The sequence below is a fragment of the Glycine max genome, chromosome 19 (assembly GCF_000004515.6).
Source record: "Glycine max cultivar Williams 82 chromosome 19, Glycine_max_v4.0, whole genome shotgun sequence".
NCBI classification, from domain to species: domain Eukaryota; kingdom Viridiplantae; phylum Streptophyta; class Magnoliopsida; order Fabales; family Fabaceae; genus Glycine; species Glycine max.
In genome coordinates this window covers 22,413,090-22,433,441 of record NC_038255.2, presented here as the reverse complement: position 1 = coordinate 22,433,441, position 20,352 = coordinate 22,413,090, and the positions used below count along the sequence as shown (strand labels likewise).

At 33.7% G+C, this 20,352-nt stretch overlaps 1 protein-coding gene across 2 annotated transcripts; it reads left to right on the top strand.

The window, feature by feature from the left end:
- The first annotated feature begins 6,677 nt into the window (after positions 1 to 6,677).
- Positions 6,678 to 14,921, top strand: LOC100794964 (probable ADP-ribosylation factor GTPase-activating protein AGD14). 2 transcript variants are annotated; one of them, XM_006604011.4, is made up of 14 exons: positions 6,871 to 7,074; positions 7,189 to 7,273; positions 7,771 to 7,832; positions 8,626 to 8,713; positions 8,820 to 8,881; positions 8,987 to 9,083; positions 9,542 to 10,000; positions 10,620 to 11,294; positions 11,546 to 11,668; positions 11,781 to 11,894; positions 11,991 to 12,077; positions 13,292 to 13,421; positions 13,627 to 13,672; positions 14,598 to 14,921. In XM_006604011.4, exons 2-14 carry the CDS (start codon positions 7,229 to 7,231, stop codon positions 14,650 to 14,652), a joined length of 2,043 nt encoding a protein of 680 aa, XP_006604074.1. In that variant the 5' UTR covers positions 6,871 to 7,074; positions 7,189 to 7,228; the 3' UTR covers positions 14,653 to 14,921. The 2 variants fall into 2 exon arrangements, with proteins under 2 accessions (XP_003555100.1, XP_006604074.1); XM_003555052.5 differs by having other exon boundaries at positions 6,678 to 7,273.
- Positions 14,922 to 20,352: the final 5,431 nt, after the last annotated feature.

Below are 20,352 nucleotides of genomic sequence, written 5' to 3'. Positions count from 1 at the left end.
CTTTCATGGGTTTTATTGATTGGACTTCCGCTAGTGGCCGGTTGGATGGTGAGATCCCTCAAACGAAATTAGTGTCTTATCTTTACTTTCCTTTTATCTCCAACAAAAGATAAGTAAAGAAGGGTAACTGTCATACCCTAATTTCGTCCAGAGACAATTGTTGTCGGTGTGTGGACCTTGGTTGATCACTTTGAGACGCTTAACACCCATCGTCACATAATCCGTAAAGTTTCGTGACATTTCAAAAAGAAATCAGCCAAAAACACAAAAATGGGGATGCACTTATCAAACTTGGGGGTGTAACTAGCATTAGAACCATCTAGAACATTCTAGAGGGCGGTGGTGTGCTTAGGAAACTTAATCACTAAACAACCTGGAGGGGGTGTACTTATCAAATTGGGGGGTGTGCTCAGGAAACTTAATCACTAAATGACCTGGAGGGGGTGCACTTATCAAATTGGGGGGTGCACTTAGGAAACTTCATCACTAAGCAACCTAGAAAGGGGTGTACTCATCAAATTGGGGGGTGCGCTCGAGAAACTTCATCCACAACATTCTAGAAGGGGTGAACTTATCAATTACGGGGTGCGCTTAGAAATCTTCCTCAAGAAGCCTCTGGGCGGCAACCACCTCTCCTTTTCTCCTATAAATAGGGGAAGGGGGCTGAGTTTAAGGATCCAACAATTTTTGCACTAAGCTTTCACTTGAAATTAGTGAGGAGAAGAGAAAGAAGGAAAAAAAATTCAAGCCGAGGTGCTTCCGGAACGCTTCTGAGACGTTTCCGTGAGCGATTCTGTGGAAGTTCTTCGTCATTCTTTGTCGTTCTTCGTTCGTTCTTCAGTCTTCAACCGGTAAGTTTTCGAATCTGAAGCTTTCAATTCATTCTTGTTTTGTTCGCTTTCATTCTTCATCTCGTTTACTTTCGGTATTGTTTTTTTTCGCTTTTACGAGCTTTCAACCGTTTATTTAAGCCCTTATCTCGTTTAATAATTGATAAAATGAATTTCAACCGATCATTTGTGTTGTAATCTCGTTTAATCACTGTTAAAACAAAATCCAACCAGTCGTTCGTGCTATAACCTCGGTTAAATAAAAAAAAGGCAAAATAATAATAATAAAATAATCAAAATATCTTTGAAGAAAATAATAATAAAATAATCAAAATATCTTTGAAGAAAATAATAATAAAATAATCAAAATATCTCTGAAAAAAATAATAATAAAATAATCAAAAAAATCAATCGGACATTTTACTTTGAAAGTTTCCTTTAAATGAGTTGATAATAATCCAGTGAAACTAAGGCTAAAATCAACTTACAAACCAAGCTTTGTCCGCAAAAATCACTTGAAACTGTTTTAAGGTCCAACACCTTAAACGATCACGAAGAACTACGTAGGTCTGAGTTCCTCATTGCAAATTGAGGATACGTAGGAGTAAAAACCCCGTTTTTGTCGACCACTCCAAGAGATCGTTAAAGGTCCAACGCCTTAACGTTTCTCTCTTTTCCAAAATCACGAAGAACTACGTAGGTATGAGTTCCTCATCGCAATTGAGGATATGTAGGAGCAAAAGCCCCGCTTTTGTCGACCACCCCAAGAGATCGTTAATGGTCCAACGCCTTAACATTTCTCTCCTTTCAAAAACCAAGAGATCGTTACTGGTCCAACGCCTTAACGTTTCTCTCCTTTCAAAACCAAGAGATCATTAATGGTCCAACACCTTAACGTTTCTCTCCTTTTCAAAGATCAAAAAATCGTTTAAAGGTCCAATGCCTTAAACGACTTTTGTTTGGTTAAAATCGATCTTGCAGAAAAAGATCAAAACAACTTAACCAACGTTCAGTTCTTACTAAAGAACTACGTAGGTCTGATTTCCTCATCACACCCTAGGATACGTAGTAGCGAGGGAAACACCCTTGTCGACCACAAAAAAGTAAAAAACATAAAAAACACACAAAAGTAAAAAAAACATAAAAAACATAAAAAGGGAAAATACATAGTTTTGAAGTCATAATTGCACATTTGATTAAAGGATGTCATCCCTTGTGACGGACGTGTGGGGTTCTAATACCTTCCCCATGCATAAAAACAACTCCCAAACCTTTCATACTTAAAGTTCATAGACCACACGTTTCGGTTTTTCCAACGTTTTTCCCGAATAAACGTTGGTGGCGACTCCACGTGTTTTCCTCCCTTGAAAGACGCCCCCGTGAGCCTCGCATCGCCCTCCCGCCGAAGGGTAGGTTGCGACACCATGAAACATAATTATCAGCTTGCAGACCAAAGTTAGTAAGTTTGACTGCACAATGATTACCCTCACGAAAAATATGAGAAATCTAAAACATTATTGTGCTTGTGAGATAGATGCAATGTTGCCAATAGTTTTTTATTTTCTAGGGGATAGAAAGCTTTGAGTTGAAAGCTTAAACAACAACCATCAAATCACACTTAATCCACAATTTATTCCATCCTTAGATACTTTCTAGCTCAATCCTAGCCATAGTTGCCTCTAATTCAGCAATCATAGTTGAAGAATTAGGCAAAGATTTTGAAAAATAGCCAAGACTATCATCTTTAGAGTTTCAAAAAATACCACCACAAGTTGTGCCTAAACTTCCTCGAGTTTCTCTATTTGTGTTGCATTTGATCAAATCCTAAATTGGAGGATGTCAAAAGACTTGAATGATGTTGGGAGTGCCTTTGACATGGCCAATAAACTTAAGCTTCTATAAGGTTTGTACTTTTTTATACTGCATAAGGTTCGTCATTTCAATTCCTATATTTTTTATTTTATTCTTTAATGATATATTTCTAGTCTCTATAAAATTATAAACTTTTTATATAAGTCTTTCTAATATTAAAATGTTTATTTTAGTTCTATTATTTATGAAAGATCATATCTACTAACCAATACATATTTGTCACATAATCATTAAACATCGACATACTCGTACTAAAACACAAAATACAAATTTTATAAGAATCAAAATCAACAAAAAAATATTATAGGAACTAAAAACATAAATGAATATATTATTGTTAGGGGTGCAAGTAAAATTTTCTTAAGTATAGAACTTAGAAAGTTTATTGAAGTTGAATGGAGTTGAAGAACATGATGTTGATGTTATGTTCTGATAAAAATGATGCATTTTACTAAGGTTTGACAACATTATGAAGATAACAAAACTTGAAAGATAAGGAAAAATTGTGAAGACAAGTTATTAACGTTACATGCTTCTTAAAAAGGTAAAATGAAGAGTCATTGAAGACATATTGTTTCAATCAAGAGTACAAAAGCAATTATTAACAATTGCTGACACAGAGCACAAAGATACAAGTGTTGACATCTTAGATAGTTAATTCAAATAAGTTGTACACTTGTATGAATCTTGTAAATCGACTATTGAGTCGAATTAGACTATAAATATGTACAATGGTAGTCTTCTTGCCTTGATTATGAAAATCATATATAAATATTTACACTGACACACCGCACAAGGAAAATGACTATCGTTTATCGAGAAAAAGTGTATGTTTGAACCCATACATTAATGTAATTTACAATTTAAGTAATTTCGTTACATTGATCAATTTATATTTCATGCAACTCTTTTCTTCTACATTTATTCTTTAAACTCTTGACTCCTTCCAATCATAATTTCTTCTTAGAACCCAAACTTATTTACTTGTTGTTCTTTACTCATTGCAACTTTTATGTTATTTTTGCATCTAACTTCAATTTACATTTTGAAACACTTTACATTTCCTTCATTTTAACTTTGTTTTTCAATTCAATTTACTTTCAAAGCCCTTTTACATTATAGGTGTTTTTCTTTTTCATGTTTGATAACTTTATTTATCAATCTATTTACACATTTCTATTTGTTTAAGAGAATTTTTATTATAAAAACTATAAACTTACTAGAAAAATCACTTCGATTGCATTCGAAGAAGTGTATTTTATAATATATTTATCTATTTATTATTGAAAACCACTTTTGTTACAATTTTTAATCATCAAAATAATTACTTTTGATGATAATACAAAAGTACATGATTATGTTTAAAAAAACTATATATATTTGAATAATCTCATGATTCCCTTAATTGAAAGTCATAACAATCGCTCATTTGAATGAAAATAAAAATAAAATAACTCACAATTGCAATTATATCATACTAAATAAAATAAGTTGTTTGTGATTGATAAAAATCAAATGTGAAAACAATGATATGTAATATTTTGATTACTTAAATGAATTTCCACCATAAAAAATTATAGAGATTAAAATCATATTTAAGTTACTTTTTATTTATACAAATAAAATTTGAAAATAAATTTAAAAATATTTTATAAAGAGTTTAATTTTTATTTACTATCATTATAAATATTTTACATGGTTAGTTAAGTACAAATGATATTAAATATGTTTTAAAAAATAAATATTATAAAAATAATATTTTTTTATCATATATGATAATTTATAATTAAATAATAATTTATATTTTTATTTGTAAAAACTAAATTCATGTATAAAAAATTTATAATAACCCACACATTACTCAACTAAGATCCCTAGGTAAAACATTAGAAAAAAAATCCCTAGGTAAATAATAAATTACATTAAAATCCTTTATACTATCCCTACATTTTAAATAAATTTATTTAAAAAACTTATTTCTTTTCACTTAAATTTATTTGTTGAATAAAAAAGGAAAAAACAACCTATATTGTCCCTTAAAAAAAAAGAGCAACCTATGTCGTTATGTTCCAGAATTATTTTGTGGTCATGACAACTATTTTTTATTTTCAGTTAATATTTATGTTTTGGCTAAACGAAATTAAAGAGTTAATTTTTTTTAAGGAGCATAAGAAAGAAAAAAAAGGGGGATAAATAGTCATTTTTGTCTCTAAATACGTAGAATGTTGACAAATTTATCTCCGAAAGATAAAAATTCAAATTTTAGTCCTCAAAAGAAAAAAAAATAGAACAAATTCGTTCATTTGTTAACTTGCGTCTAATACCGTTAATGAAAGAGTTTACATGACCCACAGGGACAAAAATGTCACAAAAATAATTGACAACATGATTGTTGAATAGATTGGATCAAAATGTCAATAACTTTTCATTTGACTAATTTATCATACCCCAAATTGCGTTTCTTAAAAGTAAAATATAATTTAATCTTCATCTTTCTTCCGTTTTTTCTCATTGTAAACATAATATTACAATAAACACTTAAAAAATAGGAAAACAAACATAATAATAAACTTAATATTAATTAATAAGCATAATCTTTTTGTTACTCTGAAATTTCTATTGTGATAACATTAGATAGTGATAAAATCAAGTTGAGTCTCATTTTTTTTAAGGATTAACTTAATGACTCTATATTTTTGTTTGAGTTTCATATTTTGGATAAAGTATTATCAAATTAAAAATTTCATAGCCACCGACAGATTATACTCATTAATCAATATTATGTTTATTATTATATTTGTTCTAACTTATGTTTGTTTTCCTATTTTTTTTAGTATTTATTGTAATATTATGCTTGCAACGGTAAAAAAAAGAAGGGATGAGATGAAAATTAAATTATATGTTATCCTTAGATGAAATTTACTAGCATTTTGGTTCAATCTATTCAACAACCATGCTGACAATAATTTTTGTGATATTTTTGTCCTTTTGCGTCATGTATGATCTTTTATTAACAGTAACATAAAGAAGTTAAGAGATGAATGAATTTGTCACACTTCCTCACTTTTAAGGACTAAAATTTAAATATTCATCTTTTGAGAATGAATTTATCAATACTCTATACATTCAAAAACAACAATAATTATTTACCAACAAAAAGTGAGCAAAAAAGTGAAAATTAATAGACTAGAAACGGAGACTAACGTTGGCTGTTGCCATTCCAAGGGAACACTTCAAAATCCATCCAAATGGAGTTGGAGCTAAGTTAGAAATCCATGATTCAGTTAAACAAATGCTAACAAAAGTTACAGTAATTTAAATTAATTAATAAATCAATTAATTATTATTTTTTCATGAACAGAAACTATGTTCACTTCTCTTTAAAAAAAAAAGAAACTATGCTCACTTAAAACAAAATGTGTAAGAAGTTTACCATAATTGTAAGAAAAAAACGAAATGTGTAAGCAGCTTACCATAATTTAAATTAAACTAAGATTAGGGTCTATTTTAATTTAAATTATAGTATTTATGCTTTTTTTAGGTATTAGAGAAAAACTGAAATTTAAATAATTATAATAAGTTATAAAAAAATTACCAATATAGTTTAGCCTGTGATATAATTTAAAAATTACCAATATAATTTAACTAATATTCGTACCATTTTATTGTATATCTAAAAATTAACCAGGATTTGAATCTATACTCATATAGACAAGGATCCACATCTCCTACTCTAATCTATATAAGTTCTATCTCACCCTTTTTATCTCTTATTCTCACCTAAATCTAATTAATTAGTGTTAAAGTCTTTTATTTTATAAGTTTCTCTCTTATCCTCATAACAAAGAGTATTCAAAGTGGCGAGATTGTGAAGCTCATCTTGATTACGTTCACCCGAGATCGACATTTTAGAAACAATAGAACCTAAACCATTTGTTTAAAGCTACCACTCTGTCAACAATTATTGATTATATAATTTTTAGATAATAAATATTTGTTGATAAACTTTTATTTTCCTAATGCCGTGTAAAAAATTCGATAGTATTTGCTTTTTAATATGGTTTATCGAATAAAAAAAACATGGTTTTCTCACTTTCTTGTCAAATAAAAAGACTATTAACAGAATTAATCATTAATGAATTTAAAATTATTCCGACAAAATTTAAATTTAAAAATGTGGACAAAGCAAACGTTTCTTTTATTTGCATTCTCTTGTTCCCTGGTTCATCCATTTAATGTGAACCAAACAAAATCACAAAGCGTTTTTGCGTTCTTCATCTTCTTCTACCTTTCGCCAATTCAGGAATCCCCAAAACCCTAGATCGAACGCTGCCACTACCGTTTCGCGATTCTCGGTGGTGGAAAATTTCCGGTCTCTGTTCCGAAATTCGAATATCTGCGATTTTTCCTTTCTCTCGCTCTGATTTCGTTTGCAGTTTCTAGGGTTTCTGTGTTTCTGATTTGGTATTTCGGAAATGGGAAGCAGAAAGGAAGAAGAGAGGAACGAGAAAATTATCAGAGGTCTCATGAAGCTTCCGCCGAATCGAAGATGTATCAACTGCAACAGCTTGGTAAATTCAACTTTTTTATTTTTTTTTAATTTGATTTTCTTTTTCTTCTTCTTTGGTTTGGTAAAAGTGTGTTTTAGTTTCATTACCTTTTTTTTTATGTTTGGGGTTTTTGGGTTTTATGAATAATTAGAAGCTTAAAAACTCTTAGAAGCCTTCGGCGCTGAAGTGGGGATAGTTGTTTGGAGCTGAGAAGGGTGGAAAATGTTTGAAGAATTTGAGGTCGAGATTTTAACTTTTAACTTTTTAAAGTTTTTTTTTCTTTCTGCGGATTCCCAGAATTACAATGATTTATAGAGTTTAGACAAAATTAGCCTAATAACTAGCATTTGCAAAAGGTTATTATTATACTAAAGAAGACTTCAAATTGTTTATGTGATTTTCTTTTTCTGGTTTTATATGATAACATTCTTGATGAGTATTTGAGAAAAGAATTTATCAACGTTTTGTCTTTGTTATGAGATGATTTCTAGTTAATGGATATGCCGTTATTTGTACAGGGACCACAATATGTATGTACGAGTTTTTGGACTTTCATTTGTATGACATGCAGTGGAATACAGTGAGTTCCTTTTCATTTTACTAATAGCTTATGCTTTATATTTTTTCTCTGAAGAAGGATGCTTACTTTTTATAGTTATAGCTTGTCAAGTCCTGAATGTTCAAAGGTGATTGGGATTTCGATTGAGAAAAATAAACAGGCTTGATGTAAAGTTTCAACTAATTGTTATATAAATATGTACTTTTAAGTTGCATCATGTTTGCAATGTTATTGAATGTTAGGTGCTCTTGTGGTTGAATATCATGAACATACATAATTTTGATAACCAAACTCAGCTTCTTCTTTTCTTTCTTTCTTTCTTTCTTTCTTTCTTTTTACCTATAGTTGAGAATAATATGAGAAAATATTTTATTCCAAAATGGATTTCTTATAAATTTCTGCTTTACTTTTGGTCATTTTGATTTTTGACATGAGATATAAAATTCATAAAAAAAAGAAAGCCTCATAATAAAAAAAAAAAATAGTCTTTTAAAGGAGATATTTGAATACTATGTGTAATAAATTAAATTATGTTTATTTAATCTGAATTAATCTTATAATCAGCATAGCTACACTTTTTTGTGATGTTGTTACTCCTCATACAATGATATCGTATGTCCTTGTGTATCATGGTTTAATGTTTACCAATTATGTTTCTTTATAATATAATTTAATTAATAATTATTCCTTTTTAATATTCATTCCATTTAGACGACCTCACCTACTTGGAGAAGGCTTGGTTGTGTTTGTGGTAGTAGTTCTATATTTGGTGATATTGTGAGATTCTCAAAATCACCCATTTTATGTCATGCAGTCGTGAATTTACTCATCGTGTGAAGTCTGTGTCAATGGCAAAGTTCACTTCACAAGAAGTTGATGCTCTTCAAAATGGAGGTAACCAGGTAAAAGAGTGAATTTTCTTCTTTTTGACAATGGCAATCTTCTTCATTTGTAGCTACCTTTATTTCCTTGTTGAATTGAGATTTATCTGTGGCTCTTTGATTTAAGAGTGCAAGGGAATTATATTTGAAAAATTGGGACTTCCAGAGACAGCGGCTGCCAGATAACAGGTATAGTTATATGGTTTGCAGTTAAAGCTATTTAACTAAGCTGTTATTTATCTTTATTAATATTTATAACTTACTGTGTGGCATTATCATGTTATGCTTTTGCAGCAATGTTGATAAAATAAGGGAATTTATAAGGAGTGTGTATGTGGATGGAAGATATGCTGGGACGAAGTCTTCGGAAAAGCCTCCAAGAGATGCACAGGCAATATATTCTTAGATACTTATTTGTTTCTTGGAATAACCATTTTTTCTTAAGCTTGGTATAGCTTATTCCTTTTTCTAATATGCCATTTTTCCCCTGCAAAAGAACTATTGGGTTTCCAGATATATGTTGTGGTGTATGATATTTGTTTGTGCTTCCTTTGTTCTAAATATAATATATTATACTATTATATTCAATATAGAAATATATAATACCGCAATATTCAATTCATTTCACTTAGGTTAATAAATTTCACAGATCTTTTTCTCAGTATTGTGTTTGTGCATATAATTGTTCAGTGAAGCATAAATTTGTGAATGTAATGAAGTAAATGATGCCTTAGAAATCCCTAAGGAAATCAGCTAGACATAATTGGTTGCACAACTATCCTCATAATTCAAGTTAATTTCACCCTTTAGTTAAATGCTGAACATTTTATATTTTGAAATTAACTGTAGAGTCCTGGAATTCATGAAGATGAGATTAGGCGTGCCAGTTCTTATCATTCATATTCTCAAAGTCCTCCATATGATTATCAATATGAGGATCGGCGGTATGGAAAACAAGTAGCTGCACTGACCAGGAAGCCTGGTTCAGATAAAGCTCGCTATAAAGGGAAGATGTCTAGTATTATATACAGTCCTGACCGCTTCAGTGATCACGTGTATGATGACAGATTTGCAAATGAGAGATCTGGTCCACGAATTTCCGACTTTTCTGTGTCTAGTGGTGGCGAACAATTGAAATCTGATGTTCAGTCTCCCAACTTTCATAAGGATATCAAGATTAGCAGTCCATCCTATCAGCGGCGTTCTGGTACAAGTTCAAGTGAAGATGTGTGGTCCCAAGCAAGAAATGCATCTCTGGAAATTAATGCCAATGCCAAGAGAGATGTAGATGGAATTCGTCCTCCGCAGGTTTGTCAGAGAATTGGAATATTGTCCACAGAAAGAAATGGCTTTTCCTGTAGGAATCAAAATATCAAATAATATATTGCCTGCATGCTGTTTCTGATTTAGGATGAACATTATTATCAAGTAAAATAATGCAAAGAAAGTTATTAATGATGTAGCATGATACTAATATAGGAATATGAACACAGGAAGGATAAATTTTTTATAAGTGGAGCATTGCATTTTCTAAAGATAGTCAGATCAATTCTTCAGGGCATCAATATATCAAATCTAGTACAGAGAGAATTGAGTCTTTGAGTTTCTTGTTAATAATGGATTTCTTGATCGTTTTTTACTATATCTCACTGCCTGGTAATACGCGTCCTTTTGAGAAGATCTATTAAAAAGTTGAGATGTGGTCTTCATAACTATCACTTCTGTGAAGTCCAAACATTCAAATGTTTCCTTTCCAAAATAACCAAGGATTGGTTTAGTTTGAGTGTTATTGTTCAAACTTGGTGAATAAGCATTCTCTTTGAATGATTCTGTTTATTACATTTTCCAAGTGCTTGTGGCCTTATTTTTGTATCAAGCTGATCTTGTGTTTCTCTCTGCATGACATTAATTTGCACACATCCCCCAGAGAACTGCGTCAGCTCAATCAACAGACAACAAATTTTCATCCTTGAGATCTTATAATTCTGGCAGTTTAGCTGATTTTTTCTCAGAACCAGTCCAAGCTTCAGAACCACTTCAGAATAGAGCATTTGGCATTCCACGACCACCTGGTCCTACAAGATCTGTTAGCATGGACTTCTCCAAGGCACCCCTGGAATCAGCTTCATCTGTTGATCCTTTTCAGTTTCCAGCAGCACCATCTGCAGCTCCGACAGTGGATTTGTTTCAATCATCTGTTTCATCTGCAGCTCCATCTTTCAATGAGAATCAACTTACTCAAACATCTCAACTTGCATCTATTGATTTTTTTGCCGATTTTTCAGAGCAGCCTTCTACTGTAACCTCAGATGGGAAGGCACTGGGATTATCTGTCCCTAAAAACAAAGGATGGGCAACTTTTGATATGCCTCAGAGCACCTCCTCTGCTGCACAAGTGGAAATTCCAGCCACTGTACCCTCAAGTGCTAAATCTATAGAAGAAAGATTTGATCCATTTTCAACCTCACATGCAAACGTGCAACAATGGCCATCTTTTGAAATTTCTAGTGTCAATGCACCTTCGTCTGTTATATCTAATTTAAGGCATGATGGTGTGTGGAATGGAGAAGAACAAGTTTCTGCTATAGCAGAAAACACTAAAGTAAGTATAAGAAAGTTTAGTTGATGGCTAGTTTTGCTTTCTTGAGCAATACTCCTTTGGAAATTAATGGTGTCCCTTGCTTTTGTTCCTGGTGAAATTTGATGTTATGGAATAAATTGAAACTTACATAAGGGTTTGTTGTTGTTTGTGTTAATGGATACCCCTTGCTTTTGTTCCTGGTATAATTTCAAGGTGTTATTGAATAAACTGAAACTTGTACAAGGTTTCATATGTGTTTGTACTTTGTACAGCCATGGAATGCATTTGAAGATTCTGGTGACCATCATCATCTTGTGGATGGCCTTAGTCAAGGATTACAATTGCACAATTTTCCATCAGCTGATAATCATATTTTGGGTTTAATAGAGTCGGAGGTTGTTATCTATATCCTGTATTACCTTACTATGATAGTTTTATGATGTTGTAGAAATTCTCAAACTCCTTTTTTATTTGCTCACCCACTTTTTATTCTTAAAACAAAATCAGGGATCCAATGAAGATGAAGTTAAAGGCATTGCCCCTGTTGGTCGATTTGATAATCATGACATCCCATCACATGTCAGTGGCTCAGCATATCCCCCACCCATGCTTCCCCCAATGGTTTGTGCTCTTAGGTTGATTGAGAATTTCTATATTCAATAAAGTGGTAGGTTTTCTTTATATATTTTTGGTTAATAATTTTGTTTATACTTTCAGGGAGATATTCAACATAATGAAACGAAATCTAAATCAACCAATCCATTTGATTATCCCTATGAAACTGATGTAGATCACAACAATATGGTATGTCATGGACAGTTAGTAGGTGTTTATCTGTTATTTAATATTTCCAGTATAGTTTTGTTATTTAATACTACTTGTTTATTTAAAATTAGTTCCTAATGATACTTCTGCCAAATTTTAACTCATTGGTGATTTTAACCATTTCAATTTGGCATTGTAACTTGCAGCCTTTCTATTTGGTTCATTTTAATTTTCTGAATAGGAACTCCTTCATTTGAAACCTTTTGAAACTCCACCACAGTTAAAAAAATCTGAGGTGTTTGTTTCACGGAATGATATTGTATTCCCAGGAATATGATAACTAGGAATGTTATTCCTAGGTATTAATACTTTTTTGGTTACATTTTAATATTCCTAGGATTATTTTTTAAAATTCAAAATAATTTAAATAAAAGTAAAATTGGAAGGATCATTAGATATTTTGGAGAATAACTTCCATGTTCCCATGAGAATATCACTTTTCCATCCCGCTTGGGAATAAAAGTATAGGAAAACATAGTAAAAAAGGAAGTTACAACATTTCCAGAAATCAACAATACCTGGGATTAATTATTCAAAACTTGTAACAAACATAGGAATGTTACATTTCCATGTTTACATTCCTGGGAATGAACTTTTAATCCAAGAAAGAAACACACTCGAAAGGGTTTAGATGGCATTTGGTACAAGAGCAGTTTTTTCATGCACGGGAATCATGATTCCATTCCTAGGAATGACTAAAATCTATTTGGTTGGCCATGCATATTATTGGAATAGAAGATTTTCTCATTTAGTTTTAATAGAAATTTCTCATTTACTTAAATTATTTACCACATTAAATTATCTAATAAGAGCAATGTGGTATTTTTACCAAAGTAAAACTTTTTTCTCTACTTGGAAAAGTTAGATTCTCACCTCCCCTCAGGGACAATTTGTGGGAAACACAAGTAAAAAAAGTCCTAGGTAACAATATTTTCTGGGAATGTTATTTTTAAATAATAAACCAAACATGGGAAACAAATATTCCCAACTTCAGATTCCTGGGAAACTAAAATTTTTCCTTGCACCAACTGCCCCCTTAAATTAATTCTTGCAGCATGGATTCCAATACTCTGGTATTGCTGCTGCCTACGGAAAAGATACAAATGTGAACATGGGATATAGGAGACAGTGAGATAACGACTTATCTTCGGTTACCTATATTATATGTAACATGTCTGGTGTTTCGAATACAGTTTCTGGATATGGGTTCTTTGCAAGCTGCACTGCCAGATGCCCTGTTTCCAGCCACCTTCCATGGTGGTATAGCTGAATCTTGGCTTCCTCAAAACCCGGTGACCTCATGTATATCCTCTGCTGGAGAAGGTATTGCTTGAAAACTTTTAATGAATGTTCTAACCTTATTTATCTAAAATGTTTTTGTGTTGCCTACTTCCATTTCCATTGCTGTTTTAAATCATCCAGTATGTGTTCAGTATTGCTTTAGTAAATGCAACTTAAATATTTGTGTCAATACAATTTTCTTACTGTAATCCTATTTTTCTTTTGTAATTTGATTTAATTTATGTAGGTGGTTTGTCATTCATGGCTATGCAATCACCAAGTTCACAAATACAGTAAGTTGCATACATGGTCCTTTTTTCCACTGCTTTTCTTTTTCTTTAATTTTTTCGGATATGTTGGTTAAGTCTTTGAAATATATCTACGTGAGTTTTCCTTGCGGATCTCATTCTTTCTACCAAGATTGCAAATTTTTGGCATTTGTAATTGTTGAGATATGATTCTGATATGTGTTAAGATATCATTCTGATAGGATTGTTTCGGTGTTTACATCAGGATTGTTTTCTTATTTACATTATTAATTTATTTTCCTAGTTAGTTACTATCTTCTTGTAATTGATTTAACTTGATTATTATCCCTACAATTAAGGGATTAGATTATTACTGTAATTAAACATTGATTACTATAAATAAACAGCCATGGGGACATTCTCTTTAGGCATTTAGAATATACAATTCAGATATTCAAGTGTAATAATGTAGCTGTAACTGATCATTAGATGGTTATTGCTTGGTGTTTCTAATGTTACTTTCAGTGCACAATTAATTCATCAAATATAGAAGTTACCCCCGATACTCACAAGGGGGAGGCAGGCAAGTAACTGGTATAGAAAGATCTTCACTTAGGTCTACAAGCTTTTGCATTGATCACCCTTTTGTAATGTGTCACCCCCAATACTCTGACTATGAAACAGTATATAGAATGATTTCCTTACTAATCCCAAAAGGAAAGAGGAAGTTGGCTACTTGGTGGTTCACTGAATGAACTTCATGGAGCACAATGTTTTTCAAAGATGATTTATATCTTGAGTTCCATCTTTAATAGATCTGTTGTGCATGTGTCATATAAGGTTTGATGTAGTATCTTTCAATGTAGTCTTTTAGTTTTATCTCTTCTAATGTTTTGCAAAAGAAGTGGTCTATTATGTGTATCTGTTATTTGAGCACGTTCAATTCATTGACTGAGTTGCCTGTTTACAGGAACATCCAGAAACCGGAACCAGTTGCTTCGATAGGGGGAAATCCTTTTGCATAGGATTATGCTGTAGAATGTACTATTCCTTTTCACATAGAAATTTATTGGTAGCCAGTGTAGTTGATCGTGGAAGTAATGTAATGTTTTGTTAAGAGCAAAATGTAGTTCAACTCCTATGCAAAAGGTTCTTGATGTTTAATTTTAGTGATCTTTCTGGCTGGTATTGAACTTCAGTTGAGAGACTATTGAGGGTATTCCACTTTGTTCATAATTCTAATATAATTGTAATTATGAGAGCTTCTGATGGACACGCACGTCCAATTTATGTATAATGCGGATTACATATGTTTTTTTTTTTTTCCGGTTTTATTATAGAACATTGAAGCTCCAGAAATAATAAAGGTCGATAAGTGGTAGTAACTTATGTTCTTTAATCAAGTGGTTCAAGGTTTGAGTTCTAATTGATCATTGGAGAATAAATCATGTTGAGAGCAGGATACTTATTTTGTGTGTGCTCAAGATTTTCGACGAAGATTTGTTGTTGCTTTTGGTGAAATAATTATGTACCAATACTATAGTTACAAAAAACAACACAAGCTATAGTAATTTTTTTTAAGAGCAGTACTATTTGTTACAAAAGGAAATTCCTGTAAACAATATAAAACTTGATTTAGCGGGATACAAGTCATTGTGCATCAAAGAAATTGTTTCATATTGAACATTTTATGGTTTTTTAGAAACTTGTTTCAATGGCCAATGTTGTTGGAGTGCAAACACATCAGTAGGGGGGTACGGTGTGAACTCAAAGAGAGGCATCTTGCGTATAATATGTTGGTCGTTTGATATGTATCAATAAGATTCAATAGTTGAGATTGGATAAGTGTATATGGTTTTTCAATATTTTTATTGTTTATTGTACTTACTAAAATTTGGAGTCGGTCTGATGTTAGGATTGATTGTCGTCAGATTGGATTCTGGTGATCCCCTCAGTGGTAGACTTGTAGGTATCCTTGTTTGAGGAATAGGGGGTACATGCAAAAGAGACTCTGACGCTCAAGTAAGTGTTTAAGTGAGTTGAGAATGAGTAGAAAAAGTGAGTTGGAGTTAATATAGAACCTAACCTATTATTTATAGTGATGGATGAAACCTTGGTTCCTCCCTTGTCGGGGTTGCTATAACAATATAACAACTTTTTGATCACGCATAACTACCCTCATAACAACCTGATAACAGAGTAACAACCTTATCATCAAGATTCTTGTATATCGGAATCATAACGGTCTAGTCATCTGGTTGTTGGGCACTAGGGTTGACTTTATACGAGGAGAATCTGCGTTTTGGATCTAGGGCTGACGAGGAGTGTTGACGTGTGTACTTTAATGTCATGTCACTCGCCATGTCACTAGCGAACCCCGGACTGTACCCAAGTTCCCCAAGCTCTAAGTCCAATTTGTTGGTGAAAGAGATTATCCAATGTCGAGGGTGGTAATCTTGACAAATTTAAGGGTTGTAGGCTTGACAAGCCCCCCAACCTGGACTAGCATTGTCTGGGCTATGGTTGATAGGTTGTCTAGGGTGAGGGTGATTTATGTCCCTTCAGGTAGAGTCAGGTACTAGAATGTCTTATGTGAGAGGTCCCTGGTTTTGACCATTTTGACTGTTAACAACACGTTTGGGAGAGGTGTTTCGTTTAACTCAAAGTGAGTCTGTGTTATGCACGCGCGTCGTTTGTTTACACGTGTTGCTTCGCGAAAGGACATGTCTTAAAGACGTGTTACATGGTTCTTGTAGGTTACATCGTGGCACAGGATTTTAGAGAGTCGTTTCAACTCTGGCTAGTTTCTAAAAAGTTGGGGCCTTCTCTCCTTATTTAAAAGGACTACCTATTAGGTTTTCGTCACTTTCAAACTTGAGCACCCCCCCCCCTTACAATTTCTCTCTACAATTTGCCTTATGTTACGACTGTCGTGATTGTTTCGATTACCGGCTGTAGCTCTTCACAATCATTGGGTTTTTCTTCCGTTTCCCCTTTCCTTTTTTCTATTTCACCTTCACTCCAGGTACCCCTCTTTTCCCCGCTATGTCTACTATTTCTGACTCTGTGTTGGGTATGGGCAGAAGTGACTCCTGGGGTTCTATTCGCCAACCACTAGTAGAGCGGGAAGTATTTCCCATTGGAAATTCCTCGTTAGAGGAGGTGCCTTGTGAGGTTTTTGCAATGGGTCCTCCTCTTTTGAAAGGTTGATGGGCTTGGACAATGTTGGCGAGGGCAGCTCCAGGTTCCGTGTGGGGATGGAACCTCCCACGACTCCTTCAGAGGAACAACCTTCCCTTGTCACAACAATAATGCCTCCTTCCTCTCAAAAGGCCGTGGGAAGGGGTGACGGTGAAGAAGCTTTGCTGTGGAATAAGCATCGTCATGGTGGCGAGACACCATCTTTTCCCTCATTTATTATTGGTTTCGAGTGGGTGACGACGATGTTTTGAAGTATCAATCATCGATAACATCCCTTAAGTGTTGATGCCTTGTGGATTCAACTTGAGTTGGCCAAACCGGGTGACACCCGCAAGATGACTTTAATGGCTTGCAAAGAGGATGAGTACCCGTTCATGCGTCCTGCCCCTGGCGGTCCCCCTTCTATGTCTACTGGTGTATGTTCGAAGTCTTAAATCTGATTCTTCCTCTGAATAACTTTCAATGTGACCTCCCAACTACACCCCAATAGCTGGGCAATGGTGATGGCTTTCGAGATTTTATGCCTTTTTTTTCAACATTAGACCTAGTGTTCATGTGTTCACACACTTTTTCCAAATGAAGTTGATTAGGAAGATTGGCTGGGTGTCGTTGAATAGTACTTTCAAGAAGATGTTCGAGTTCGACTCAAACACATTATGTAGATTCAAGGACTACTTCTTTAAGGTTAAGGCAACCAATGTTGTCTCTAACTGGTTGCCTTTGATGTATGAGGAGAATGTGGAGCCTCGTCTCCCTTTTTACTGGTAATCAAACCTTACAAGGTTCAAGTCCTTTGAAGAGCATCTAATGTCTTTGGAGGAGATGGTGGACAAGGCTATATTGGAATAGTTGCTAGCCTTGCTTGACGCATAGGCCATTATGTTCTTGCCTTCGGCAAAAAACCCTCTTCTTGCATTAGATGGTAAAGTGCATTTATATTATCCAGTGGTTGATACTTGATTTTGGAATTCAGTGTTTGTGATTGGTTTGAATTGATCAATTGTATGATGTGAGTGAATTGAAATGCATAAATCATATGCCTTGAATGAGCATGCAGTCATTAGAAGAGAAAGAACATGGAATTAGGATCATGACTGAAAATGTTAGTTGGTTTGTTAGGTTGATTGTGAAGGAACGCATTAGCTGCAACCCGGTGAGAGTGTGATCTTTAATTGTGAGAAAACGACTAACATTGAGTAATGATTTTTTCATGAATCTATGAGTATGGAATGAATGTGTGAAATTGAAGATGATGAAGGCCATGTTTGGATTGAAGATAGCCACTTAGCTAAAAAGCTTACCTTGTGCATGATTGAATTATCCCTTGCACCCATTTTGAGCTGAAAGTATGATTGTTTGATTGAACCTTGAGCCTATACAGTTTATCTCCTTCTACCTTGTCTTAGGTTGTATGAGAGCATCATTCATAAAAGGAAATTTTGGTTCAAAGAAAATTTGCCCAAATTTGGGGGAATTATGGGGTGAAAGCTTGTAATGGTAAGAAAAGAGCAACGCACACAATCATCTAATAAGCAGCAAGTATTGTTTTTTTTTATAAAAAAAACTGTACGTATAAAATAAAAGTGTGTGTGCTACTATTTAAGAAAAAGAAAAGCTAAGTGCGGAAAGGCAAGTAATAGAGCTGGAATAAAAATAAAAAGGTTGATCTATGGATGAATGCTCTCTTAGAACCTAAGATTTTGCATCCTAGAAAAACCATGAATTGATTGCAGCCCAGCCTCATTACAAGCCTAGTAAAGTCCTTCAGATTCAGTTTGTGTGTTCCTGACTGTATGATATGAGATGAAGTGCAAAAATTGAGACTTATGTTGGTTGTTGATGAAGGATAACCTAAACACTTGTGCTTGAGTGAAACAGTAGCTGTGAGGCTTTGGTTAATGATCCTTCCTTGATATTTGTCGCTCTTACTAGCTTATTTCAGCTGTGTTTCTTTGTAATCATGTTCACATCTTTGAAAAGCTGCATGTCTTGTGAGAAGCTGTGATTGAAGCATTGTATGCCATTCATTTCATGTGATTGAATTCTTTGGAGCAAACACCTTATGAATAACCACTGTGATTTTGTCACTTGAGGACAAGTGAGCTGTTCTTTCTTTGCTTGAGGACAAGCAAAGCTGTACAATTGGGGGAGTTTGTTAGTTGTCTTATAGGACTAACTTTTGTATAGAAAACTTACAAAATGTATATAAATCACCCAATTTATGGTTATTTTTGGTAGCATTGTAAATATTTCTAGTTTAGTTTCATATGTGCTCAGTAGAAGCCTTCCTTATGAATTTCATGTCAATTTCTCTTCAATTTCAGGCAAAAAGGAGTTATTTTGAAGAATTGCTAAAGTTGATGTCTCGCTAAGTGAGCTCAATGCCCTTAGCGAGTGTAATCTACTAAGCGAGGCATCAATGTGCTTAGCGATTAGGAGGAATCTGGAAGGGAATTTGTCATGCAGGCACGTGCTCAGCGCGTCATCAGCTTACTCAGCGATTCGTTTGCCACCTTCCAGGCTTAGCGCGAGTTTGGCACTGAGCGATTATTCGCTTACTCGCGCTAAGCGCGAGAATGGCGCTAAGCGCGACGTCGAGGTCAGTGACCCCTTTTTAAGCTTGACTTGCGGAGAATATAAAGAGAGGTCTAGAGAGAGCACTGAATAGCCATTAGAGCTTGAAGAGTGAAATACACAGAGGCAAAGAACATAGCAAAGAAGCCAAGTTTTGATCTTTTAGGAAGATTTGTGAGTTTTTGAGTGATTGTGAGATTCCTAGAGGTGGAGGAGACATCCCCACTCCTTTGTAAGCAAGCAATTTCTCTTAATTCCTCTTCTTCATTATAAAAGGAGCTTCCTTGCTATGGAAGGAAGGATCCTCAGTTGGGGATTCTTACTGAGTAATTGATGTAAACTTTTTCCCTATCTAATTAAGGTTGTTTTTATGTGTTCATTGTTTCTATCAGTACTTTATTATTACATGCTTGTGGCTTGATCACCCATATGTGTGTACTGTTAGGGGCTTTAGCATTGAAAGATGTATTGTCTCCTTAGAACTTGATAGAGCAGGATTAGTGTGGCGTCCCCAAAATAATGACTGGTTTAATAGTAATGATTTAATTAACAAAAACCATGGTAAATTTTTTTTTCTTCCTTTTCTTTTTCATTTCTTTCTCTTTTCACCATAACTAGGTTTAGAAGGAAAATCCTCACTATAGAGTCCTGAATGACCAGTTCACAACTCTATTCGGAGTCATTTCTTTCTTACCGCTTATAATCTCTAAACTATTTTGCTGTTTCAAAAGGAAGAATGTACCAGCCATTACTTTAGGTCGTCACGTGAAAATAAAAGAATAAAATACGGTTGATAAACTCTTTTACAAATAAATTTGCTAATGCTTTCTTTTCAAATAACAAGATCGATCATAACTGCATTCATCATTTAAAGCTGTCCAAAATATGGGAGTTTTACAAAATACAGTGTCATCCAGAGCAAAGGTGTCCATAGTGGTGGCTCAGCCATA